The sequence below is a fragment of the Apodemus sylvaticus genome, chromosome 5, assembly GCF_947179515.1.
Source record: "Apodemus sylvaticus chromosome 5, mApoSyl1.1, whole genome shotgun sequence".
In the NCBI taxonomy this organism is placed as follows: domain Eukaryota; kingdom Metazoa; phylum Chordata; class Mammalia; order Rodentia; family Muridae; genus Apodemus; species Apodemus sylvaticus.
The window spans coordinates 13,570,235-13,597,993 of record NC_067476.1 but is presented as its reverse complement, the minus strand read 5'-3'; the positions used below and the strand labels follow the sequence as shown (position 1 = coordinate 13,597,993).

General features: G+C 45.6%; 1 protein-coding gene across 10 annotated transcripts in view; it reads right to left on the bottom strand.

The window, feature by feature from the left end:
- Mapkap1 (MAPK associated protein 1) overlaps positions 1 to 27,759 on the bottom strand; it is a 212,706-nt gene that overhangs the window by 11,778 nt on the left and 173,169 nt on the right. For 9 of the 10 annotated variants that reach the window (XM_052182252.1, XM_052182248.1, XM_052182254.1 and 6 more), the window contains one exon: positions 13,368 to 13,505. The exons of the other annotated variant lie outside the window; for it this stretch is intronic. In XM_052182252.1, the coding sequence (XP_052038212.1) occupies positions 13,368 to 13,505 (138 nt within the window). The remainder of the gene's footprint in view (positions 1 to 13,367; positions 13,506 to 27,759) is intronic. 10 annotated transcript variants of the gene reach the window in all.

Genomic DNA, 27,759 nt, shown 5'->3' with positions numbered 1-27,759 from the left:
AGCTACATAAAATCCCATTGTGAATATTCTATATTTTCTTTATGGGTTCCTATGCAATGGGCATCCTGGCTGTTGTGTACAGTGCAGTGTGGTAAGCATGAGTATGCAAGTTCCTCTGGGATATGCTGACAGAATTCTCTGGGTGTATGGTCACCTTGCCTAGGTTTGTAGCACCTCATCTTTTGAAAAATATTGGTTCATTGCACTGTGTAGATTACCAATACTGAAGCATGTTCTTATACAGTATTATGGAAGTCATGTTTTAGTATCACTGACTTTGTCAGAAAATTCTTGAAGCAATGAGAAGCCAAGTTCTCAGAGACAGATACAAGTTTTCAAAAGTTGGAATTCTGATCTGAGTCAGTCTGACTTTCACTACTGGGACAGACCTGGCAGCTTCTACCTCAACAGCAGGTTCATTTAGTTGCTTTTAGGAAAATGGCTGCCAAAGGCTTCGGGTCAGAGAATCGGCTTGTTAGTTGTCCCTTCAGGTAAAAATGTGCCCCATGGAATAAATGGCTAGTTCAGCTAGCAACTCAAATAGCGGGACAAGTGCTTTTCCTGGGTGTAATGGCTATCTCCAGGAATTTCAGGAAATGAACTAAGAATCGTGGTTGGGTTACCTAGAGAGCACAAGGCTCTGTGTGTAATACCCAGTAACACAAAAAGAAACAACAACAACAAAATAGGAGTATTTTGAATGATTCTCCTTGTGCTTATAATTTCAATACTCCTTTCTATTTTAAGCATTAAAATCCCATATTAGGTACTTTTTTCCAATAAGAGGAAATGACCTTTAAAAAGTGTATGTGTGTGTGTGTGTGTGCAGCTGTGTGTGTGTGTATGTGTGCATCTATGTCCACACTAGATGTGGAGGCCCAAGGACCCCAGGCGCCCGGCTTGTCTCTCAGCGGGTCTGGAGCTCGGCTGGCTGGCGCAGGTGTATGCACAGCCATACACTCTTACCCATAAGCCCTCGGCCTGCCCAGAATGACTACTTTATCACGTTCCGATGTTGAAATGCTGAACAGCATGACTTTCTAAGTCTACACCAGGCTCCAAGTGTGATATAAAACTGTTTTATACTTTTGTGCTTTGCCCTAGTCCCCACCCTCTCCTGGATTTTTGGGAGTCTCGTGGAGCCAGCCTGGCGTCTAATTCACTGTGTAGTCAAAGATGGCGCTGAGTTCCTGTTCCTCCTGTCCTCACCTTCCCAGTACTGGTCCGAGAACTTGAGTTACCACAGTGGGCTTCCTTCCTGCTTCCCTCTACAGGCAGATTTGGTTTTATTCTGTGATCAACTCTTGGCAGCAATCCCCACCCTCTCCTTTGTTATTTAACTAATATGCTTCTCTATGCCAACTTCCTGCATTTAACAAGCTTTAGAGGAACATCTAGGAACCCAAGCACGGTCAATATTTGTTAGAAAATAACTCCCCAGAACAGTGTTTCTCAGCCTTCCTAATGCTGTGACCCTTTAAAAGAGTTCCTCTTGTTGTGGTGAACCCCAACCATAAAATGATTTTCGCTGTTACTTCATAACTATAATTTTGCTATTGTTATGAGTCGTAATGCAAATATTTTTGAAGATAACGGTTTGCCAAAGGGACCATGACTCACAGGTTGGGAACCACTGCTCTGGACTGAGTCATGGTTGGGGCTGGACTTCCATGGAAGCCCTTAACTGCGTCAGTAGTAGAAGCAGGACAAAACCTCTGTTCTTACTGCTGTGTTGCCCCAGTACACTCACTTCCGGAATGGACTGCTGGTCTGTTAGTTTGTTACCATAAGAGGATGTCCAACAAACCTGGGGCTCTATAACGTGTAGATGCATCCCAGAGTTGCTGCAAGGTAGACGTGTGGGAACTCAGAGCACTTGCCTGAGGTGAAGGGGTCCCTTTGTCTTTTTACTTTCATCTTTTGAGACAAACTTTTTCGATAAAGAACCAGAAGGCAGATATTTCAGGCTTTGTGGCAAAATTAAAAATACATTATAGACACATCAGAACACAGAAAAATGTTTCACTTTTTTTTTTTTTTTTGCACAAAATTCAATAGTGGAGTACACTAGGGATGTAGCAAGTGGATGATGGCTCGCCCTTTGGGGAGACAATCCACCTAACTACCAGTTAAATTAGTGTTCCCAACACGAATTCAAACTATCATCCTAAAAACTGTGTTCATCTCAGGCGGCTGGAGCCAGTGGTGGGCTGGGCTCAGCTGCCCTCCCACTCACTTCCCACCCCAGCCCCAGGCCTTGCTTCCTTCCTGTGGACAGCTGGGTTCTAGTCCCCAGCCTTCAGCACTTCTTGCGCTGGTTTGGTGGTGACAAACTTCACTTTCTGACTGTCTGCAATGTCTTTACCCTCAGCTGAGGACCACTTGGGAAAACACAGCCTTTGGGTAGATATTACTTCAGTGTGTTAGAGCTGCTGCTTCTCTGTCTGTTGGCTGGCATTGCTTCTGACGGAAAGCCGGCCATAATTCCGGTCATGGTTCTGCGATGTGCACAGCTGCTTTCTTGAGGTGCTTTTCAGTTTTTTCTCTTTATCACTGGCTCTCAGCATTTGGTTATGATGTGACTTGATGTAGTTTTCTTTGTATTTATTCTGCTTAGCCCTTGCTAGGCTTCCAAGGTTGGTGGTTTGATATTTTAAATCAGATCCGGAGCAGCTTTCTGCTCCCTGAGCCGGCAGCTACAGAGCTTCTGGGCAGTGTGAGGGAGCTGCTGGCCTCTGCTCTCAGCACTGGCTGCAGCCTGCGTCATTTCTATTGCTGTCTTACGGCTCCCTCTCCATGGCAGGCAGACTGGACTATCCCCTGATGATGCTCTCCTGATTCTCAAGGCTTTATGTAACCCACTGCTGTTTATGAGATGGCCTTGTGGCTCGCTTCTAATAACAATAATATAGTATTAATATAATATGTATAATAATATAATAACAGTAATACAGAATACTGTAGAGCCGGCATTCTGAGCTAGCATTCTGTTTGATGCAGCCTACCATCATCTAGTCAGTTTTTCTATTGTGATAGCCAGGTGACACAGAACTGAAAGCATTTCTAACAGAGACCATTCAGTGAACTTAAAGCAGATTCTATAACATCTATTTTTCCTTCTTTCTCTTCCCACCCGTTCTGGACAGGATCTTACCATGCGGGTCAGGGTGGCCTCAAACTTGACCTCCCGAAGGCTGAGACTATAGACATTCAATACCACTCTTCCCACCTGACTGACAGACACCTTGACTGTAGCTTCAAAGACTTGAGCTAGAAGATCTAGTTAAACTGTGCTGCACTCCCTGCACCCAGCCACTTAGAAAATAATATAAGTATTGCTTTAAGACACTAAAGTTTAACTTGTTATATGGTAATAGATAGCCTGCACCCTAATAATTAATTAATTGATTGATTAATTAAGATTTACTTTAGTTATATGAGTACTCTGTAGCTGTTTCCACAAACACCAGAAGAGGGCATCCAATGTCATTACAGATGATTGTGAGCCACCAAGTAGTTGCTGGGAATTGAACTCAGGATCTTTGGAAGAAAAGTCAGTGCTCTTAACTGCTGAGCCATCTCTCCAGCCCTACCTAATAATTTCTTATCTTCCTTATTTCTTCCATTAATGAATGTTTGACAGAAGAATTACCCCTCAACTCTAGAATTTTCATTTGGTTCTTTTCCCTAGCTTACATTTCTTCTCATTTCTTCTCCTTTGGGAGTATAGATTTCTCTTCATTTTAAGTTTTTGAATGTAGTTTTTGTTTGTTTTGTTTTGTTTTTGTTTTTTCGAGACAGGGTTTCTCTGTGTAGCCCTGGCTGTTCTGGAACTCACTTTGTAGACCAGGCTGACCTCGAAGTCAGAAATCCGCCTGCCTTTGCCTCCCAAGTGCTGGGATTAAAGGCGTGTGCCACCACCACCCGGCCTTGAATATAGTTTAAAAAAAATTACCTTATTCTAAATTATGAGTGTTTATATCTGTGTTTGGGTATGTGCATGTGAGAGCAGGTGGATTAATTAATGTGGAGGACAGAGGCATCATGTCCACTGGGAGTGGCATTCCAGAAGGTTATCCACTTGCTGACATGGGCTCTGGGAATCGACTCAAGTCCTCTGTAAGAGCAGCAGGCTCTTAACTGCTGAGTCAGCTCACCAACCGCTTTGGACATTTTTTAAAAAAAGATTATTTATTTCATGTATGTGAGGGTACTGTCACTGTCTTCAGACACACTGGAAGAATGGATACCCATTACAGATGGTTGTGAGTCACTATGTGGTTGCTGGGAATTGAAGTCAGGAAAGAGAACAGTCAGTGCTCTTAACCATTGAGCCATCTCTCCAGCCCTTTGGACATATTTTTAAATCTGTTTTCCTGCTTCCATGCTTGTCTTCTGAGACAGGGTCTTATTATGTAGCCTAGATTGGCCCTAAACTTGTTATCCTCACGCCTCAGTCTCCTGAGTGCTGGGATTACAAACCTCATCACCATGCCCAACTTTGCATCTGAACTTTCAGCTGAACTCTAGATACTGTGAATGAGGTTTCACTGTGGGTATCCATGCTTCCGAAATGGCTGACTGAGCTGTGTATCAGTTTGGTCCTTTCAAGACTCCTTTCCTAAGTTTGTTCTTTTCCTGAGCTGAGACTTAAACCCTGGGCCTTGTGTGCGAAGGGCGTCTTTGTCACTGTTTACTGCTGTAAAGAGACATTATTACCAAAGTTACTCTTAGCAAACAGAACATTTAATTTGGAGCTTGCTTACAATATAGCAGGGCAGCACACAGTCACATATGACGCTGGCAAAGGAGCTGAGAGTTCTGTACCTGGCTTGGCATGTGAAACCTCAAAGTCCATCCCCAGTGACACACTTCCTCTAACTAGGCCACACCTCCTGATCCTTCTCAAGCAGTGCTACTCCCTGGTGTGTAAGCACTCACACTTATGGGCCTATGGGCCATTCTTATGCTACTACTAAACTCTCTTCCCAAACCATTCCTTTCCAAGCTTTATTCGGCAGAGTAGTCTCTCTAGGGCAAGTGAAGGCCACTCCCATGTCCTGGCCTCTCCAGAGTCATTCCTGAATGCCCTGGACGTGCCACCACAAGTATAGGCAGGTGACAGCCCTGACAGGGAGAGCTCTTCCCCAAGTGGCCTCCTTCCCCCTTCTCTGCACATCCAAGCTGTACAGCCCTGCTCTTACCCTGGCCTCAGCCCACAGGAAGTCTCACAGCAAAGGCACTCCCTCCCTCTCTCAGGGATCAGGAGCCTGTGCTGCTGAAACAGGACTTTAAAATATCCTGTCCAGTTTTCTATTCATTTATACTAAAAAAGCCAATTTGCTAGTTCATCTTGAAAATTGCATGCGGGAACCTCAGAGGCAATAAAAATTTTGTTTATAATGCAAGTATAGTTACTTTTTCCATGTCTATGAAGGACAACTTAATATCTAAACACCTCATACATGGTATTTAGATTTTATGGAATTATTTATTTACAGAATTTAGTATTCTAGAAATACAATTTGGAATCTGAGCATGATCTATGACTGAGGCCTGCAATCCTAGTACTCAGAAAGCTGAGGCAGAAGGATTGCCTTGAGTTCAGGGCCAGTCTGAGCTACACAGGGAGTTCTAGGTCAGCCTGGACCCCAGATCACGGGAAATTCACAAAAGCAACAAAAGTAGTGGGTTGTGGTGGCACATGCCTTTGACCCCAGTGCTCTGGAAACAGAGGCAGAGGCAGGCAGATTTTTGAGTTTGAGGTCAGAATGGGTTACATGAGGGAATAGGAATTTGATAAATTCCAACAGACAGACAAGATTGTGGGGTGGGGGTGGAGGTAGGGGGTGGTGCCACAAGAGTAGGTAATAAAGATGCTGAACTTCCAAGATGGCTGGCATCTTCCTCTCCCTCCTGAGACAATGCCTGACAGCTGAAAACAAAAGCCTAGCAGGCTTCTTCTCCTGCCAGCAGGCCTCAGAAAGTCCAAGGCTGGATGTGACAAGGATGTGTCCATACAACAGTTGTGGGCCAATCAACCACCCTGTCTCCCTTCAAATGACAACTCTAAATTAGGGGAGGAAGATCCTCTAGAGGCTTAAAACAACCCAGCCCTTGAGGAGATGCCCAGCTCCAGGCTTTCACACTTTCTCTGCTGCCACCTGTTACACTGGACATTTCCCTGCCTGTTAATGCTTTAATAGGTAGAGAAAACAAGTCTGGTCAAGACTCCTAGACAGTAACAGATACTGGCCTGGTTTTCACAGGAATATCTCTGCTCTACCATGACTCACTTGTGTTAGTAATCTTGAAAGGATGAATTTCAGGAGAGTGGTAGGAAGAGTACAGGAAACAGAAATGTACTCAAATTTTCCACTCGGTTTTGATAACTGATTTGCTATGATTGGCCCATAAAACCCAAGTTAACCATTTAGTGAAAACCGAGACACAGAAGGTGGCTTTTCCAGGACAGCGCACCTATTCCTTTAAAAACAGGAGCACACTGCTAAAGCTAGAGCATCCTTTATTTCTTTCTGGTGCAGTGCAAGTGGACACTAAGAAAGCCCGTCCTGCAGCAGCATCAGTCTCACACAGCACACACATTCACCCTGCCCTGACAGCCATAGCCCAGAGAGCTGTCACTGCAGTCACTGGTGTCTTTCTCACTGACCAGCTAGACCCTTAGGACAAGCTCTTGCCTTCTTTAACTTCACCTCTCCGCAGGCCGGCAGAACAGAGACAAGCGCACAGCCATAAGCACTGGCTGATTCTGAAGTCATGAGTAGTGACTATACTGGGGCCAGAAGCTTCTGGGCAACAGAGGGAGGGAGGAACCAATGAGGTGTCAGTGCACAGCAGAGGGGGGAGGACGGGACACACCCTGACCAGCTGAGCCCTCAGGGGCCTGTGCCAGCCCCCATCAACTGTTCCAAAGTGTGCCGCCGGCTGTTTAAAAGCCGGTACAGCGTAGGTTACAGGCTACTGCACTAGCTAGAGAGCCTAAGGCCTGGAGCTGGCCTCTGACCACACATGGTCCCATGTCCACAGTTTTTTTCTTCTTTTATCCAGAGCCACACTGGGTCTTTCCCTTCCACATTCTTGGAGAAACTGAGGCAGTGCCCTGGTTGCTTACGCCCTTCTCCCAGTTCCCCAGTTTGGGAAGGAGATGATAAATAAATCCAGGCATACTCAGCGGTACTCCGCAGGCGCTCGCCTCCTTCACTGAACCTGCACCTCATCAATCACACTATTGTCTGCTTGAAAGGCGAGCCTTGTAAATGTCATATCCACTCAGGCCCAAGGAGAGGCGCATCCAAATGCAGCAAGGAGTTTTAATTGGATAGTGTAATTAAAACTAAAAAACCCCAGCAGATTCCCTTTGACAGGCTAGATGAAGACCCCTTTTAATAGGGCTAGGGAACAGATCTGTTAAGAGGAGAGGCATTCTGCATTTGATTGTGCTCTAGAGCACTCTTAGGAAAAGGCAATCCAATAACTGGGGCATTTAATTCGGGAGAATCCGTTGTTCTGCCAACAGGCAATACTTACTGTATTTGATCTGGAACTTTGGAAATGAGTCCCTGTCAGAGCACAACACTGCTGGACTCTCATGTGTGAGGCCAGATTTCCTGGGAGTCAGCAGAGCCGGAGAGCAGGCTGTGGGCCACTTTGCATAAACACAGGTGCCCACTGCACAGCAGCAAGGCCACGAACATTCCCCACCCGCTCACGGAATTTCTCTTACACACACTCGTGGGAGCACCTCCAGAATGACCAATACCCTAGGTGCTTCTTGTGAGGCTGTGAGGCCCCTTCCTGTGAGGGCCTGCCATGGTGGAGAAGCGTGGTTATGTGTGGTCTTTGCTGGAGCTGCCCTGTCAGCCAGGGAGAAAGAGGGTGGGTAGTCAGCGGGTTTGGTGCCTGGGATGGGGTGTGGCAAGTGACTTTAGTACAAAATCTGATCTTGCTGCCACCCTTCCTGGGAGAGGAGCAGGAGGATGCCACCCAATCAGACATGAAACCCTGCACATGAGAGTGGACACATGAGGATGGATATCTTACAGGTAGCCTACGTCAGTCCTTTCAAATGAAATGCCACTGTCGCAGAAGTTCAGATGTAGAGCCCAGTGCTGAGTTGACATCTAAACTAGGGCTCTGGCGGGGACAGAGGTGCGAAGTTCGAGCTCCTTCCAGAGCTTTCTAAAGCCAGATAGTTGCTTTGCTTTAGTTACACAGACCTCACAATCTGTTGCCTGGGTGCTCAGGTAGAGTTTCTGTTTTAAGGGTGGTGACTCTTCTCATGAAGTCTGCTTGGAGCTCTGATGAGAACCTCTGAACATTTCTAACACTGGTCTTTCTCTCTATGCTGATAAACCCATTAAAGGCCTGTAGGGGAACACATATAATCTGTGAAAACTGGATACTGAATAAACCATCAAATACTTTTAGGTTTAAATGAAAACTACATAAAAGCATTTCAGCCATCAATTTGGCTATCACTTCTAGCCAGTATGAATTCTGCTGGAAAAGCTATTTTCGTGCAGATGTGGAATTCAATGGGAAAGACTGACTCGTGTACCAACATCAATCAAAATGTCGACTTTCCTGGCAGCTCTCAACAGTAAGGCAGGTTCAAAGGTCACGGGATAAAGAAAAAGCCAAGCTCTGGTTCAGCTCTAATATCTCCCTGGTACAAGTCTTGCAGAAGCACCCCTTCTGCATTAGCCTGGCTTTCATTAATCTTCTTGCCACCTTCTTTAACTAGTCATGCAGAACCGTTCGATAGCAAGGCGTATAATGGGGAAGGCCCTGTGCCTATTACCACGTTAACATTCTCTTAAGCCCAGTGCAACAATAGAGCGAGAGGCAGAGGAGAGCTGGATGCTGGGTGAGGTTCAGGCAATTCAATCACAGCCTGGCTTACCTATGTACTCTGACCCACAAGACACAAGGGGCCTTTGTGTCTAACAGGCTTGGCCATTAAGGCCGCTCAAGATCACAACAAAGCTAATCTTTTCCATTTAAGCTAAATCAATGTGGACAAATCATTATTCAGTAGCTTTAATTTAATTAGTAAATTAAATACACTACTTTACAGATCTTGTCAAGTACTTATGAAAAGAAAGATTCATTTAAATGCGAGGTCACCAATAAGCCAGCTAATTTAGCTCCTGCTCTTAACTGAATCTTGTCTTCAATATCTGAGGGGTTCTAGTTACTAGAGTCGTGGCTGCAGCTAACTCCTAACCCTAGAGAGTTCCTAGTTTTGGTCCAAACAGTTTTGGAAAAAAAGCAAAGCAAAGGAAAGCACCTCCCACCAATATAACCAAAGCACCAGAAGAATCAGATTTCCTTTAAATTATACTATTGCAAGAAACATAATTAGGTTACCTCTATTCTGCTGCTTCCTAAAGATTGTATATTATCTCTACTTAATTGAGATACAGAGCGCTTTTCAGCTATAAAGATGACAGCTACTTTATTAAGGTTTAAATCTGATTTCTTAATGATGGCTGCTTCCTTGAAAGACCCGGAACCTGTGGAAGCTTCTGTGGATAAGGCCAGACCTGCTGTGATAGAACATCCACACAGGGCCAGAGCCTTCCCTGTCACAGAAAGGTCCCTAGTTTTGTTCAGCACTAGCTCTTTTTAAGTTGACCTTCCATAGCCTATGTGTAGCCTGGATCTGCTAAGTGACATTAAAATTCACTAAAAAGAAAACCTTCAAAAGAATCCTATGCAGAGGCAAGCCAGACTGAAGGAACCCTGATTTGAATAATAAAGGCAGGGTTTTCCCTCCCCTAAATCAAGAGAGAACTCATTCTTAATTTTTCAGGGCCCCTCCTTCAGATTTTCAGAATTCTTCCAAGAGTCTGGATTTATCCATGCAGGTTTTAAAGGCTTGTATCTATTTAGTCATTAAGTTCCAGGTCCTTAAACACTCACAGGGACAGAGTGATAAATCTTGTCTCTAAAGCTGTCCTAAGAGGCAGAAGCCGGGTGCAGGCGTGCAGAGCTGCTGCCGGGCCCTGGCCACGCTGATTCCACAGCCTGCAATTCCCGGTCTCACTGATGCTAATGCTTAGCCCTTTGCCCAGTCAGCTCTTCCCACACTCTGGAATGCAGCATCAATTAGACCCGAGTTGTGTTTCCTATGACGACTGAATGAATGGTCTGACAGCAGCTTTCTTCATAAACTCTGCAAAATAGCCACACTCAAAGGGTTTAAAACATTTCTTTTCTGTTCAAAATCCTGACAAACATGTCTCAAGTAAGAATGCAGGATAGCTTCATTATCTCCCCACACTTAATGTCTTTTTGTGAAGCAGGCTGCTTAATAACACGTCTGCTCTGTTTTCACAACTAAATTATTCCAGTTGGTCACACGTTCCAGTCTTTGGGAAGACACTTGTGTTATGAGAGATAAAAACATGAAAAAGAGAATATATTGCAGAAATCAAAAACCTTATCTACTTCTAGACTCTTTTCCTTTGCCATAATTCATTCAAGAAGCCCTAAGAATAATTTTTGATGTAAACTCAGCTACAAACATACATCACTATGCTGATAAAAATCACAGGCTAAACTTATGAAATATAGTGACTTTCATTTCTTTAGTGCTCCTAAAATAACTTTTTTTCTAAGGTTCAGCAGACATAAAAGATAAAAAGGGTTACCATTAATCCTTTAAGAAAAAAAGCAAGAGCGAGAGCAGGAGAGAAAGCAGAAGGCCCCATAGATTAACCCCGTGTCGGTGAGGCCCTGAGGAGGGGCTTTTGAGATCCAGGCTGGATTAATTTAGTGAAGATACTGGAAATCATAAAACCACACAATGTCAATTTGATTCATTTACTAACACCTCGGTGTGGGTGTTTTACAAGAATTACAGGGGACAACTTTTGGTTCCTCACTCCTGGCTCATTCAGTTGACCAACACTCCTGTAGACAATGGTAGGGCTGGCTGGGCCACTCAGTTCGGTGGAGACTGAATAGGGGGTTGGGAGGACTCTTAGGAGATAATGGGGCCCACTGCATTGTCCAGAGGTCTACACAAATGTCTGAGGGAATGAATGGAAAGGAGTAGAAGGAAGGACAGAAGGCGGCAACGCCTGTGAAGGAGAGAAAAGGCCAGGCAGAAGCACAGACAGACTTTGTGAGCACACTCCCAGGGCCAGGGTCTGGATGGGGAATTCTGGCCTATAAGGCCCGAGTGATCAGTAGTTTCCAATGTCAGTGAAGGCTGTGTAGGGAAATCAGAACTTTATTTTGCAAGGTTATAATTTTAAACTCTTAAAAAAGATTATATCTGTGTGTATTGTTTTGACCGTGGGTATGGATAGAGGCCAGAAGGTGTCAAATGTCCTCCACCATCATTCTCAGCCTAGGGCTCTGAGGCAAGGCCTCTCCCGGAATCTGCCACTCAAGTCTTTTCTCAGCTGGGCTCCTTCCCCCCCTGTAGCAGAGGTTAAGGAATGGAATGCTTTCTCTTCTTTTTATTTTTTAAAGCAAAACAAAAACAAACAAATTAAAAATCCCCTAAAGTAAAGTTTTACCTGTAAACTTAACTTTGGCCTCCCAAATAGCATCCCCACTCCCCTCAGCCACACAGCATGGGCATCCTTTAGTCCTTGTATGTGTAACCTCTTGCATCAGACAGTTAACACTGAACAGACAGCCTGTCTGCTCTGTACTCTTAAGCTGAGCATGTGGCTGGGCCCTGAACACAGATGCACCACAATTAGTGACCGACTGATCCTTCCAGACAGTGGAAAGTGGGTGACTGCGACTCTCCCTTCCTTCCCAGACAGGTGGCCATGTGACATCTACACCTTTTCAGTGCCTGGGTTACAGTCTTTCTAGCCACAGCAAATGTCTGTCAGTGAGAGAACTCAAATCCAGGTTTCATTCCTCCCCTAATCTGCCCACCTCAGGTGAGGCCCCTAAGCAACACACAGGTGACCATGTCTGCGACAAGTTATTAAATGTCTCTCAGAATATCCTCAGTGCTTAGGAAAGAAGATGCCAGGACAAACACATCTTGTCTGGCCACAAGACACAGTGGGTAGAATCAGGAAGAGGCTCACTCATGGCAGAGGGGAGATAGTAGCCTCCAGGCTCTAAGAGCACCAAACAGCTGTCTAATGGGTTTCTTCTGGCAGGTGTCCTGTAGTCAGAGCTTCACAGGGGTGACAGGGACGGCAACCAGAGGACAAGAATGGTTTCACTTCTCTCTGCTTGCCTAAGCGTTGCTTTCTTGCTAAGCTGGAGGCTGTGTTAAAGGAGCTTTTTCATAGCTGGATTTGACAATGAAATCCAACACTTGTCATGGGGGCATGTGGCATGTCCCTAGCTTGTGAGCCTTGCTGAGGAGCTTGGCACTGGCAGTGACCTTTTAGTCATGAAGACCTTGGAAATTAGTCACATTATAAACATTTCCTGGCCTTTACCCTTCTTAGTGCTCCTTCTGAATATATAAGTCCTCTGAATTTGTTCTCATAGACACAGGAACATAGGCCCCCAAATTAGAGGCTCAGTGTGTACCTCAAGTCACCAAGCCAAGAGCTACTGGGATGAGCTCTGGGTAACAGGAAATGCTGGGATGCAGCTGTTTGGAAACCCTGTTTGCAGGCCTTTCCTATGCAACCAAGAACATGAAGAAAGTTTTGGCTGTTTGCTTTCCCAGAGAGGCTCTACTCTGAGCTATGTGTCCTATTTGCCCCTTACTAGGACTGGAGTCTTAAAAAATGATTAAGTCATTAATCTAAATACTATACTCAATTACTTAGCTGCAAAACTATAACATACCCCAATGGTATCTGCTTAGACAGTTTAGTGGAAGAATGCCAGCCCAGCAGTGTAGTGGCCTCCTCTGAAGGACCAGGCAGAAGCTCAGTTACAAGCTGGAGGTCATGGGCTGCCGGTAATCTGGGTATGCTGACACCTCCATCATGATGGAGGCCTAAGTCTAGTCCCTGGCTACGGCGGGAAATCCTCTAGCTTCCAAGTGCTTACAAGGAAAGCAGGTCCAGGCTGCCTGGTCAAGTTCCCCCAGCGGGAAGGGACAGGAGCACAAATTAAACCAATCATATCCCCTTGGTGCAAATTCCCAGCAGGAACCTGCCTGGTACCCCCCTTTGTCCCCCAGCACAGGCTTCAAGGGTCTCTGCTGACAGCAAGATGGAGCAAGATGGGGCTCCCATCAGGCTCTGGGTACCAGCACACAATCCTGTTTGATTAAAAGAAATTTCTGGTAATGAATTAAACAGGCCCAAGGAAAAAAGGACATGGTGGCCATATATTCTGCCAGCGCCCGGCACCCAGGGAGGAGGGGTGAGAAACAGAGATATAAATAAAAGACTACTCACTGGGGCTCTTCTCCTCGGCAAGGTCACAGGCACAGAGCAGGTCACAGTCGATTGAGATGGGCTTCTGCTTAATCCAAAACTTAGTGCTGGCTTTCTGATTCGTAACAGGGTCTATTTCTACTTTGTCTCCAGAGATACCTGTAAGGCCAAGGGTGGCAGGGTGGGGGGTGGGGTGGGTGGGTGGGTGGTGGGGGAGGGACACACAAAAAAGAAGGCATGAGATGCCTGTGACTTCAGTGCAGTGATCTGACTGCTGGGTAATCACACAGTGGGTGAGCACGAGTTCTGAGGCTTTAGGGAACATGGGATTCTTCCAACAGGCAGGGCTTCTAGACAGCATCCGAGACTCTCACAGTCTGGCTGCCTGAGCAAGGTGTGTGGGGTCAGGTGATCACCCAAAGTTTTACAGAAAGCCCATAGGGATGTACCTTTTCTGATATAACAGAGACACAGTATACAACCTCCCCACATACTGCTAACAGCATTATGTTTACATTGTAATGACATAAACTGGAATAGAGAGGCATTTAAAGCTAATTCTGATTTTTATTTTTTAAATAAAGACCCTAAGTAACAGATTATGCTACCAATATAGAGTTTCTGATCTCGGGAAAAAAAAATCTTACATTGAAAATAGAGGGAGAAGACAGACTTTCCTCTGTGACACTAAATAATTTCCCAAGTAATATTTAGGGGAAGCCATAGGAAGATCAAAAGGTCTTTCCACAAAATCTTTGAAGTTCAAATCTTACAGCCTGGTTTTCAGGTGGGGGAGGTCCTCACCTCTCTGCCAAGGAGAGACTCTAGCATTTTTTTGTGAATGCCAGACAATGACCAGGAACAAATGTGGTACAGGGCATAGGATGTGTCTGCAGTAAGGACCAACACATGCTGAAGGTGCCTTCTGTGTATTTATGAGATGACATGCTCTGTCTGACAAACCAAATCTAGTTTACAAGTTCCTCTTTTTTTTTTTTTTGCTGAAAAGAAAAACTGTTCATGAAGTGAGACATAAACCTTTAATATGTGTTATGGAGTGAGTGCCATAGGAGCCTTAAAAGTAATTAATTTTTAGGTTAGGGTCTAAGTGGAAAAAAATAAAAAGAATTCAAGATAAAAAAAAACTCTGAAATTATCAATGGTATATACTGTGACAGAAGACACGCAGGACTTGTGATAAAAGATTAGTAACTCGAAAGAGAATAAAACCCATCCAAGCCCTGCTCAACTAATACCCCTATCTCAACCACAGCATGTGTGCATGCAAACACACACACACACACACACACACACACACTCTCACACTCACACTATAGTCTGACAACGAATTTAAATGTAAAAAATAATAAAAACAAATGTTCTTTCTATGGCAGGGTTTTGTCCTCCTCCATGCACTAGATTACTTTATGAGAGGATTCATTCCACAACCAGTCAGACAAAGGGAGAAAGCAGACCACAGAGGATACAATGCAGGGATGGTCTTGAACCCCTCTTCTTTGGTAGAGCCCAACAATCAGCAATTTTGTTTGTTTTTATTATCCAAATGTTGGGGTTATGCTGGATGTTTCAGATAGGCATGATGTCCTAAGTACAGCCTACTCTGGGTGTCAGCCTGCTGAGAGGCTGTCAGGAGACTAGTCTGATTATGTTTCACTTAAAACAGATTATGACTACATTCCTGCCTCTAATCTGCTCATTAATTGTTAAGGATGTGGATATCTCTATTGTTCTACAAAAGGAGATGAGTACTTAAGTCATGGCAGTGGCGATGAGTACTCATGTATGCTCACACTGTGGTGATGGGCTGTGTTTACCTGTGTGCATGCTGTGGTGATGGGTGAGTGTTCACATGTGTGCATGCTGTGGTGATGGATGAGTGTTCACATGTGTGCATGCTGTGGTGATGGACAAGTGTTCACATGTGTGCATGCTGTGGTGATGGGCTGTGTTTACATGTGCGCATGCTGTGGTGATGGACGTGTTCACATGTGTTTATGCTGTGGTGATGGGCTGTGTTCACATGTGTGCACGCTGTAGTGATGGACAAGTGTTCACATGTGTGCACGCTGTGGTGATGGGCGAGTGTTCATTTATAACAGTCAAAGCAGACAGAGCAAAATAAATGTGCATATCTCTTATGTAGAAATAAACCCTGTCCCACATTCCTCTTTCAGAAAGGAAGGAAGGAAGGAAGGAAGGAAGGAAGGAAGGAAGGAAAGAAAGAAAGAAAGAAAGAAAGAAAGAAAGAAAGAAAGAAAGAAAGAAAGAAAGAAAGAAAGAAAGAAACAAAAAAGAGTCACCAGACAGAGATGGTTAAAATTTTGTTCGAAGGCCATGCAACTCCTGAAGCCGCAGCCAGTCAATACTGTTAATGTACCTTGTTAATTTGATAGGATTTGTCAGGTGACTCCACTGGAAAATTATATAAAACTGTTCCAGATGAAAAGATGATAGTGACATGAATTAAAGTGATAGAACAATAGTGGGATATAAACCAGAAACGACACCCAAAGTGGCCGTTGATTTATTGCCACACTGAGTTGGGTTCTGGGCTCCATGTATATTAGCGCCACAAATCCGGGTCCATTTAGCAGAGGGATGTGCGTACATACATCACCAGCTCCTGCTCCCAGCCAAGGTCAGCCCCATGGCATCAATCTTTTCAACGGAGCTCACTTCCCAGAGCAGGACTCCTGAAACCATCGCACGTGTAAGCGGCTCTCTCCTCTTTCATCTTTCTTTTATCATGTAAAGCACACTTTTAACTTCCATTATTTTTATCTGCAAATTGTTAGCACATAGTTCATCCATTACCTGCTGTATCTGTGCATCAGTTGCCTCGCTCTACTTGGCCACAGAACCCTTTTCTGGGGTTGCCTCCACTGACGCTGCTTACGGAAGGGAACCCCAAGACTGAAGTTTGGGGATGGAGATGTGGGAGATGACTGCAAAGGCTCAAGATGGGCAGACAGGTGGAACATCACCTAAACAATTGGTGTGCTCCACAAAACCAGCATACACATGAGACTTTCTTCCAGAATCAAATCACATTTTCCCACTGACTTGGCTCCAGTGATACTCTGTCTTCATTCTGGATTGATCTGTAATTGGCAGGAGCTCCTGACACTTCAGACACTTCAAATTTAAGTTTCCCTGCCCTGTAGGCTTTCAGTCAGGCAGTTAATGATCTGTAAAACTCTCGCCTGCCTCCAGGAGTCACTATTTAAAGGAACCTGTAGGGGAATCTTTTTGAGATGGGAAAAATCCTTTGTGTGTTAAATAATCTCACTATGGACATCAGTGAGTCTCTGCCTCTTAAAGCTGAATAGGACCCCACAGGCCTGGTTGTTCCTACTGGACAAGTGCAAGCAGGCTGGGAGAGCTGAGGCAGTCTGGTGGGCTCCACCCCTGCTGAGCATACTGGATAGAGCCTGGAGACCTCTGGGAGCCTAAGCACTTTTTATACACACATATATATGTACGTACGTTCGTCTGTTCATTCTGGGAGGGTGGACGTTTGCTGGAGGGATGCTGGCTAGCAAATTCACTCTGCACTATGGATAAAGATGTTGGAGCTAGGGTGCAGTGTGTGACTGCTCAGGAGGTCAGTCAGTGCATTGCACCCATTTGCCACTGCAGCTTTTCATTTGTTTGGTTTTTTTTGGATTTGGTTTTTTTTGAGACAGGGTTTCTCTGTGTAGCCCTGGCTGTCCTGGAACTCACTCTGTAGACCAGGCTGGCCTCGAACTCAGAAATCTGCCTGCCTCTGCCTCCCAGAGTGCTGGGATTACAGGTGTGCACCACCACCGCCCAGACCACTGCAGCTTTTCAAGTGTACAAAGGTGGGGCCAGAGCAGCAGGGCTTTCCTGTGACTGCAGAGCACAGACACTGTGGCTGCCACATTCCCTGGGCGTCACCATCCCCAAGGCACGGGCCCAGCCCTTTGGCAAAGGTGTGACCCTGGCAGGCTCACTCTCTGCCCTCCTGCAGCTCTAGCCAGGAATCATGAGGCAGTGCAGTGTACTCAGGCCCAGCAGGCATGGCTCCGTTACACTCATCATTTAGTAAGTGTCCATAGCCTCTTAATGCAGTGAGTACTGAATGTCCTCTAGGTGACACAGGATGGAGAGCCTCTGTGTGCTCTAGCAGCTTCCTGAAACAGAAACACAGGATGGCTACAGAACCTGTCCAAGCTCGCACAACTCACAAGTGGCTTGGGACTTGGAACCATGAGCTTTGGTGCTACAGCTACCCTTACAGCCAGCACTGTAAGGGTCAGCAGGAATTGTGCTGCCTTTGATACAACATGTCTACTGAAGGACAGACTACTTTGGTGCATTTAGAGAGCTTAGAAGTAGGAAAGTTCCAATCAGAACTACCTGGTTCCCAGATGGCACTCAGGCTGCTCAGACTTTAATCAAGAGAATGCAGAGGAAACTGTCCAAGCGGTCCTGCAATCCTTCCTGCTTCTCTCCCCAGGATAAAAGACAATGTTCAGATGTCCAACATGCTACGCCCACCATCTGCAAGCCAGGAAACACCCAATCGTTGTTCTTCTGACTTCTGTACTTGATCTTAATGGGTAAAGTTTTTGTATGATATCTCTGGAAAATGCAGAGGGACTCTTTACGGAGTCATTTTTAACACAGTATTGCAAGCAAGTCAAATTCTAAACATAAAGAAAGAAGGGAAGTGGGGCTGGAGAGATGGCTCAGCAGTTAAGAACACTGACTGCTCTTCCAAAGGTCCTGAGTTCAAATCCCAGCAACCACATGGTGGTTCACAACCATCCATAATGAGATCTGACTCCCTTTTCTGGACTGTCTGAAGACAGCTACAGAGTACTTACATGTAATAAGTAAATAAATAAACTTAAAAAAAAAAAAAAAGAAAGAAGGGAAGTGGGCCTTAAAATTTCTTCAAATTAAATGGTTACACTGAGGTGTTAACATGCCCAAGATGAAATATAGCACAACTCAAGAAAATCAAGCCAGAAGAAAAGTTTGACTTAAAAAAAATTCTGTCACAATACCAAATGAAATAGGAAAGACAAATATTTACATAGGGGTCGGCAATGGAGCTCAGCAGAACCCTTGCCTGACATGGGCAAGGCCTGGATTTCATCTCCAGAAGTGGAGAAGGTGGTCTAGGAAAGCTTTCCAAAGGCTCCATTCTAAACGCACACTCAGTTCTGGTTAGTAGGAGACATGGACCCAACAATATGTATTTTTAATTTAGAATTTTATTTTATGTGTTTGGGTATTTTTCCAGCATTTTTCTGTGTGCCTGCAGACATGTGCTGCCTTGTGTCTGCAGAGGCCAGAAGGGGGCCCTGGATCTCCTGGGACTGGAGGTATGGGCAGTGGTTAGCAGTTGTGTGGATGCTGGGAATCAAATGTGTCTCTTCAGGAAAAGCAGCAAGTGCTTTTAACTCTGAGCCATCTCTTCAGCCCCCAACAGTACATTTGTTTGCTTGTTTGTTTATATTTTTATTGTGTAGTGCTGTAGGCTGAACCTGGGCGTCAGGCATGCCAGCCAGGAAAGCACTTTTACCACTGAGCCATGCCCCTGTCTTTTAACAAAGTTTTTACTGTTCTAAAAGCTTCGTTAACTTTTCCTACCATTTCCACTTCAGAGTTTGCTTTCCTTCCCCACCTGTTAGTGTAGGGAAGGATAACCTCACTGACCTCTGCAATGGCAGTCGTGGAAAGTGACCATAAATAGAAGCACACTTCCATCTAGAAGCTCCCATGCACCCAAGGGGCCGAGGTGCTGGCAAGGGCTCCTCGGAGAGTCCAGAGCTTCCCAGGCTCAGCCCCAGCAGGTAAGGAGGAGGAGCACAGGGCTGGCCTGGAGTGGCTGGGGTCAACCGGTTCCTCAGAAGCATGGGAGGCCATTTGTCTCCTTTGCCAGCTCTCCTCCCCTGCCCACTTATCCGTCGCCATCCGTCATGACCTTTTCATGCTCCCACACTGACAGCTTCCAGATACAGGGAGTCAAACTTCACTGGAAGCAAACTATCACACCAACTGTCAAAGGCAGAAAACACTGCCTGATTGCTGTCCTACATCAACGCCAGCATATAAATCCTTCCTTAACAAGACAGCTCAAAATAAACAAAGCGCAACTCTAATGCAGCTACAACTCTCCAGGGAAACAATTTGTCCAAGGTTTAGAGTTATCACTAGGGGACCTCATCTGTTTTAACTAACCAAAGTATTTCCATAAAAGGAAATTAGCACTGTATATCATCAGCCACAGTGCAGCACAGGTCCTCCTCTGGGCAGCCCCTGCCCTAGGTCCTGCTGTGACAGTGGCTCATTGAGTACCTATCTCTCTGAAGGTATCCTGAGCTGTCTATATTTAAAGGCAGTAGTGCTCAATGGTTAAAGCCAGGAACTCTGGACCAGGAAGTCTTAAATTCGAGCTTCCGCACTACTTCCTCAAGCTTTCGCTTCGGCAAACTAGGAAAGAAGCACAGAATGCTGACTCACAAGTGCGGCACTTTTAAGGACTAGCTACTTCCTACTGTTGTGATAAAGACCATGACTAAAAGTAATTTAGGGAGGAAAGGATTTATTTGGCCTACTCTTTCAACCACAGTCCATCACTGTAGGAAGCCACATCAGGAACTCAAATAGGGGAGGAACTGGAGGCAGAAACCGAAGCAGAGACTACAGAGGAATGCTGCCTACTCACCCTGCTCCTCCTGGCTTACTCAGTTTGCTTTCTTACATCCCTGGACTACCTGCTTAGGGATAGCATCTCTCATAGGGGGCTGGGCCTTCCCACATCCATTATTAACCAAGAAAAGGCCCCACAGACTTACCTACTGATCAACTTGTTAGAGGCATTTTTCTCCATTGAAGTTCCTTTTCTCAAATGCCTCTAACTTGTACAAAGTTGAAAAACAATCACCAGTACAAGAACTAAGTAAGGCATAATGGCTATGTCAAAAGACATAGCACGGTGCTGAGGAAGGACATGAACAAGTATGTGCTGGCTTGAGGCCTGGACACCTGGGATCTGCTCTGTGCTACTCTTGAAAGCACAAAAACAAAGAATGCCTGTTCAGCTGGGCAGTCCAACATGCCTGTCACCACGGATCCTTCCAATAACCTCCATCACCGAGTTCCATGGCACAAACCTTCCTATAACCACTGGGCACTTCTGCTAGGGAATGTCCATGTGCAAAATCTCCAGGAGACTTTGGTCTCATTGGAGTCCAGGATCTGGGAGAGCACATTCTTACTGGTGTTATCTAAAGAAATTTACTTTTCCAGGAATCTGAGCCTTCCCTTCTATAAAATGGGGGTAAAAAGTATCAGCTCCTGGGATGCCATAGGGATAGAACATCACAGAACATCAAATGGTTGTCCTGTACTACAGCAAGAAATCAAGCCATATTACAGTTCTTAAAGATGAACCCAGACTCGGAGAGGAAAAGCCAGTTTTCTTTCATTGTTTGACACCATGTATATCAACCATACTCCTGGGTAGGCTCCAGGCCCAGGAAGACTTGGGCAACACAAACTGGATACAATGAGTTTGAGAGAGAGAGAGAGAGAGAGAGAGAGAGAGAGAGAGAGAGAGAGAGAGAGAGAGAGAGAGAGAGAGAGAGAGAGCAAACACATGAAGCTGGGTAGGAAGAGGGGCGAGGGAGGCTATGGAAGGAGGGGGTGAATATGATCAAAATACATTGCATGTAATTTTTAAAGAATTAATAAAACCAGTGTAGGAATGATATGTGTGTGTGTGTTTATGTGTGTGTATATGTGAAATAAAATAAAAATTAATGAAATGAGATGAACCCCAGAAAGGGGACAAGTTAGTAAATTGCAAATTGGAATCAAGACCACGCTAGTGAGCTGTTTCATGCTGTCTTGAGGAACACACTGTCATAGGTACACTGGAAATGCCATCCACCTCTAGGGAAATGAAACGCCACCTTGGCAACACTGCAGCAGCTGCCACTTCATACTCAGTGGATAGCCTGAGCCGCAGGTTATTGGCTTGTACAGGGTGGGGCTCATGCATCAATTTCCTACGACTTTGAATCTGAGCCTACGAAGCCTACTGCTGTTAAACCCTGGAGCAGTTTTTGATACAGTTCCACAATCCTCGTCTTTAGGTTACACAGAGCCTGAAGGCCCAGAAAGCCCTCTGGGAGTGCCAATGAGCAATCCTTGGCCAGAGTGGATTTTGATGAATATATGTGGCAATCGATAGTATCATAGAGCAGTCAGAGAAGTCTTTGAGACTTGTCTGAATTTACACATAGGATCAGACATATAGGCTGTTTGGGTTTAATGAGACCTCAGAGATCAACCAGTCTTGGGTTTTTATTCTCCATAGGAAGATGCTGAGGCTCAGGGCTAGGGGCATGACTTGTCTGATATCACCCATTAACGACAGAGCTGTAATAGTAATTCATCTCTCCATACTAGCAGGTTAGGGCTTAACAGACCAGCACGCCTGACACACACTGATAGAACACATCACAGCAGGAAAAGTACCCTCCAACAATATGCTAGGCACTCAAACAGGAGGAGTCACAGGTACAGTTATGGTGAAGCCAGGAGAGCACTGCTTCCCTGGACAAGGAGGTGTGTGATGAAGGCTCATCAGTGCTGCTCAAGGTGCATCTTCTCACATCACTGGGCGCCTCAGCCAAGAGCTCACAGAGCTAGTGTGGTAATACAGCTGCTGACAAGTGAGTGCCCCAACTAGACTATTGTCCCGAGCACAAAAACTAATGGGTGGTCCCAGCACAGGGCTGGGCACAAGACAGGGCTTGTTCCAGGGACCTGAGGTTGTGCAGGCTCAGTGCTGTCTCTGCATGGGCTAAGTGCTCGGTGAGAGAAGGGAGTCAGCACCAGACACTGAGGAACTCTTGAGGTAGGCTGGAAGTAGCAACGACTTTTCTTCTCAGGAACAGGCCCTCTACCCTAGGAGAGCCTAATGCCAAAGGCAGGGCAGGCTTGGAGCTCTCAGGAACCACCCCAGTTCCTTCTGTTTTATAAAAAGAATTATTTACTTATGTATATGAGTACTCTGTAGTTGTTTTCAGACACCCCAGAAGAGTGCATCAGACCCTATTACAGATGGTTGTGAGCTACCATGTGGTTGCTGGGATTTGAACTCAGGACCTCTGGAAGAACAGTCAATGCTCTTAACTGCTGAGCCATCTCTCCAGCCCTCTACACCATTTTTAAGTTCTCTCCTTTTTCCCAATGTTTAATTCCTTCAGCCACTAAGGAATCTGACACTGTTTTGAGTAAATCCAGACGCTGGACAGGAATTCTCCCAAGGGAGGCTCTGGAGAGGAGTTGGAGAAGATACAAAATTAGACAAATCTTGACATCTGCAGTCATCAGAATCTTCTCTCAACAAGCCACTGTGTTAGCTCTAGTACACAGGATTTCCCAGAGGAGACCACCATCAGTTCTGTCCTGTTACCATTAGATTTTTTTCTGTCCCAATCAGGAGGCCAATCACTGAGCCACAGAGTTGTCAATGCTGTATCAAGTGACCATACAGATATGGAGTCACATGTGGTGTATGTCCCCTTGAATCACTGTAGTGACATGGCCAGGAACATGGAGGACCAGTTACCTCCTGAGCATATGAATTCTTTATAGGTACCTGGCTTTTATAAAAACTACACAAAACAACTGTCTTGTTCATACAGCCACCGAGAACTATGCACACCACACAGGCAGGAAGAGGGAGAGCCCTGGCTGCAGCAGCCCGCTCCCATTGGCTGGCCTTGTGATACATCTTCAATGCCCATTGCAAAGTTAATAACACTGGAGTCAAGTTTTGAGGTTTTGCTTGTGGTTACTAACTAGATGAAGTAATAGCTGGGCTGACTAGCAGTGATGTGGGAAGGGTCTATGGTGACAGACGACAAGGCAAAGGAGGCAAACTAGCAAAACTGGCTCAGCTACCACGTGACTGCTGGGTCACAACGAGGCAGAGTTCTTGGAATTCTGTGAGGTTGAACTTTCCAAATACAGCAATTACGAGACTTTGAAGCCAGCCTGTGCTACACAGCAAGACCCTGGTCCTTTCTCCCCAGAGGAGGGGATGATTCTGAGCCAGCATATATAGTGTGAGGCCAAGGACAGAGTTACATGGTCAGGGTTGCAACTCTGTGTTGTATAATGCGTGGTATTATGACGGTATCTTTGTCCTCTGCCTTGTTTCTTGTCTTAATTTCTTAATTTTTGCCTAGTGCCACAAAAAAAAAAATACTTACTGATAGCGTACTATATGCTTCTAGATCATGGCTGGCACTCAGCATCTGACCCCCCACTCCATTTTGAGACAGGGTTTCTCTGTGTAGCCCTGGCTGTCCTAGAACGAACTCTGTAGACCAGGCTGGCTTTGAACACAGAGATCTACCTGCCTCTGCATCCAGTACTGGTACTAAAGGTGTGCACCACCATAATTTCAGTGTCTACAAGCCTACTTGTCCTATCAGCCCTGGCACACAGAAGGTTAAGCTAATGGAAATAGTCTCAACTTGGCAGGCAAACGTCATGTTTCAAGGCATCTGAACTTTCAGGCTTGTGGGGAGGGGAAGCAGACATGATGAAACATTCTCAAAAGCTTCAGACAAACAGCCACAGACAGGATCAGGTCTAGGTGGGGGAGGAGGTGTGGGAGCTGGCAGGCCCTATCTAATGGCGGGTGGCGGATGACCTAGAGCCAGGGAGGAGGAGAGGGAAGAATGGTCAAGGCTGGAAAGTGCCTTCCAATGTGCAAGCAGGTTGAGAATGTCTGAGACTTCTCTGGTATTACAGGTGGGGTCTGGCCCTAGGCTTCAGTCCCAATCCACTAGAAACCCCACTATATCCTGATGGATGAATGGGAGGGAAAGCAAGTTAGCAGCTACTAAATAACAGCTACATGCCTCTTACACACTGTATTATCTTATTAAATCCTTCAGGCCTCAGTTTCCTCAGTCAGGAGCTGGGGTTACAATGTTGACCTACTAATAGATTAAATAAGGTAGCAAATGTTGTCTGTATGCTGTGAACAGTTAGTGAACTTGAGTACTACAGCACAGACAGGGTTTGCATCCAGGGAGTTACCTAAACCCTAGTCTCCTCAGGTTCTTTAGATAACAGTTCTATGGTTTCAGTTATTAATGCACTCAGTTACTAGTGCACAGAGTCTGGTTATTCAAGTGCCAGGGACATACTACACACAAACCAAATGATAGCTAACTCTTAACTTTTTCCACAGTTCAATACAAATAATCAACATTATGCAGTGTTAAGGATAGAACTGAGGGGCTCATGCACAGCTAAGTGTTCCCCCTTGAGCTGCATTCCTAGTCTCCTGGTGTGTGTGTGTGTGTGTGTGTGTGTGTGTGTGTGTGTGTGTGTAGCTGGAGGTCAATGCAAGATACCTTCCTCAATCGCTTTCCACCTTACGGTCTTATTAAACCTGGAGCTTACCCGTGCAACTCGACTGGAACAGAAAATTTCAGGCCTCCTCCTGTCTCTGCCTCCCTAGTACTGTGATTATATAATATAGCACTGTGGCCTGGCTTTAACATGGGTGCTAGATACTGAACTTAGGTCCTCACATTTGTAGGCAAGCAGTACACAAACTGAGCTTTCTTCCAGTTCCTCTTGATATATCTTAAGTAATTAATCTTTGTCATGAGTTTATTAACACAATCCACTAGCATTCCAAGAGATTGGTAGAAAACTGGTTTACATTTGAGTCTTACAGAGCAAGCTTGAGTGTCTCTCATCCTCTGACTTTCTTAGAAGTAAATGGCAGATGGTAACAATAGTGTGGGCCCCTTCTGCACCATGGGAAGACAGACAGCTGCAGCCGCAGGGCAGAGCCCAGGTTTCCACCTTCTGTTGTGTGGGCCTGCATACCGTGCATGGTGGCTCCCTGTGGGGTAAGCAGGGATGCTGGGCAAATGCTCATAGAGGCAGGAGCTCACTGCAGGGCCACAGGAAATCTCTGATGTGACCGACACAGGATGATGGGTGGAGAGAACTATCCATCAGTGTCAGCAATGATCCGAAGCACCTGGCTGGTTAGGTGAAATAAAATAAATGGTTTACTGATCTTAGAATGTGGCTGCTCACTTGAATACCCATGGACAGAGTACTGTTTGATGCCCTAAATTTTGGGTTGTGCTAAGGCAAAGACTTCCCAGATTGCTGTGTGTAAGTGTGTACTGTGAGCTGAGTGGGTGGGTGGTCATGTGCTTCGTAAGGAGGGAATGTCTGAGTGTCGACACCATCACACACACAATACTCAAGGGCAGTTCATCTGTTACAAAAATTCCTTAGGAATACCCACTAATGTTTTTGCTTTGGGTGGTAAAGCTTGAGCTCAGAAGATAAGCCCATTCTGATTGGCTGTTTTAAACTCGCCCCAAAGCTGGAACTGTCCACCAAAGGCACCATAGCAAGTATCCTGGAGCTGGATCTCCCCAGTCTCACTTCAGAACTACTTCTCTGGGGAGAGACACCAGAAACACCATCTTTATCCTTTCCTATCCCACTTTGTGGCTACAAGTGAGGCTTGGAGAACCATATGCAAATCTGGACAACCCAGTTTAATACTTGCAAGATGGAAACTAGGAGAGATGGCAAAAGGCACCATGGATGCCATTCCAGAGCTAAGCTAAGCTACTGCTTAGAACCAGCTTCCGTGGCCAGACACTTGCACACAACTGTACAAGGAAAGCATCAGAATAACATTTGTTTAATGACTGGTAGGGACTAAGGCAGAAGAGAGAAGGGATGTGACCAGGGTGCCACCACCGTACAGAGGGAAGGTACAACCTAAACCTAGTTCTGCCAGCAGACTCTGAGGCTTCTCTTTCTGGGGATGAATCTGCAAGTAAGAACCAGGTGGGTACAAATTTTCCTCTTGCCTTTGGGGAAGACAAGCTAGGAGACAGACCTGGGATCTGTGGTCATTAGGCCCTGCTTTTCATACAGAGACAGAGTGGTAGGCCCGTGGAACACCTTGCTTTGGACCCGTCCTGAGAGCAGTTAAGCTACCTGTAGGATTTCCCAGAAAGAAGCCTGAAGTGGAAACTTAAGGGTTCTTTGGAAAGTCAGTTGGATGGTGTTCTGCTGGGGCAAAGATGTAAAGGAATATGGCATTAAAGTGGACACAGGTATAAGACTAAGGCAGACATGTGAAGGAATGTTTCACTGAAGCAGACAGAGGAGAGCGGTTGCTCTGCTAAAGCAAGTACATGAGAGGACGAAGTATCGATATACATGTATTATCCCCCTTACACTTCACAGTTGAGCTGCATTTGTCGGGACTCCACAGAGAGAAACATACCAAAACACTTCTGGTGGTGTGCTACAGTTTGTGGCTGATTCCAAGGCCTCGGGCTGATCGGCAGAGTGATGTCAGCTGAGACAGACATGTGGAGGACACGTGATGTTTGGAGGGTATAAACAGGACTCCATAGACAGTGGTGGAGGCGGAGCTTGGCTTCCTGATAGAGCTAGCTGTGCAATGCTTGTGGGTCTCCTGCCTTCGCTGATCTTTGCTTCCCTGAGAGAGGCACTACCAAGAACTTCTCCTGGCGTCCCTCAGGGTCCCTCCTGCTGACCTGTATCAAGGCTGAGGCCTGGCTTTCTTTGCTAGGTAGTGCCACTGCTGCTGATGTGTGTTTGCTATCCCTATGCTATTGAACTGGACTATTTATGCATCCATGAGGTGTCTGATTTCCAGACAACACAGATGGGAGCTGTTCCAAAGAACCTTTCTAAACAGGTCCACTTCCCCCATATCCTTTCTTTTCCACTATGGCCGGTGGGTGGTGGATTAAAAGGGAGGATAAAGCATTTAAGAACCATCATTAAAAACGGGTTTTGAGCCGGGCAGTGGTGGCTCACGCCAGTAATCCCAGCACTCTGGGAGGCAGAGGCAGGCGGATTTCTGAGTTCGAGGCCAGCCTGGTCTACTGAGTGAGTTCCAGGATAGCCAGGGCTATACAAAGAAATCCTGTCTCGAAAACACCAAAATCCAAAATCCAAAAAAAAAAAAACAAAAAACTGGCTTTGAAAAAATGAAAGTTTCCGAAGCCATTAGAAAAAGCAGACCCCGAGGCTGAGTAGGACAGCTCATTTGGTAGTGTCTTCTGTACAAGAATGAGTTGGACTTTCCAGAAGACAAGTGGAAATCCAGGTGTGGCAGTATACAGCTGTGTTCCTGGTGTTAGGGAGGTGAAGGCAAGAGGATTGCTGGACTGCTGATAGCATAGCCAAGTTGGCAAACTCTGGGTTCAGCAGGAAGGAAAGGAGCAGCTGAGGATGGGGCGTGTCAGGTGTGGCCATCACAGCAAGCGTCAGATTCAATATGGTACCATGATGCTTACCCTGGGCA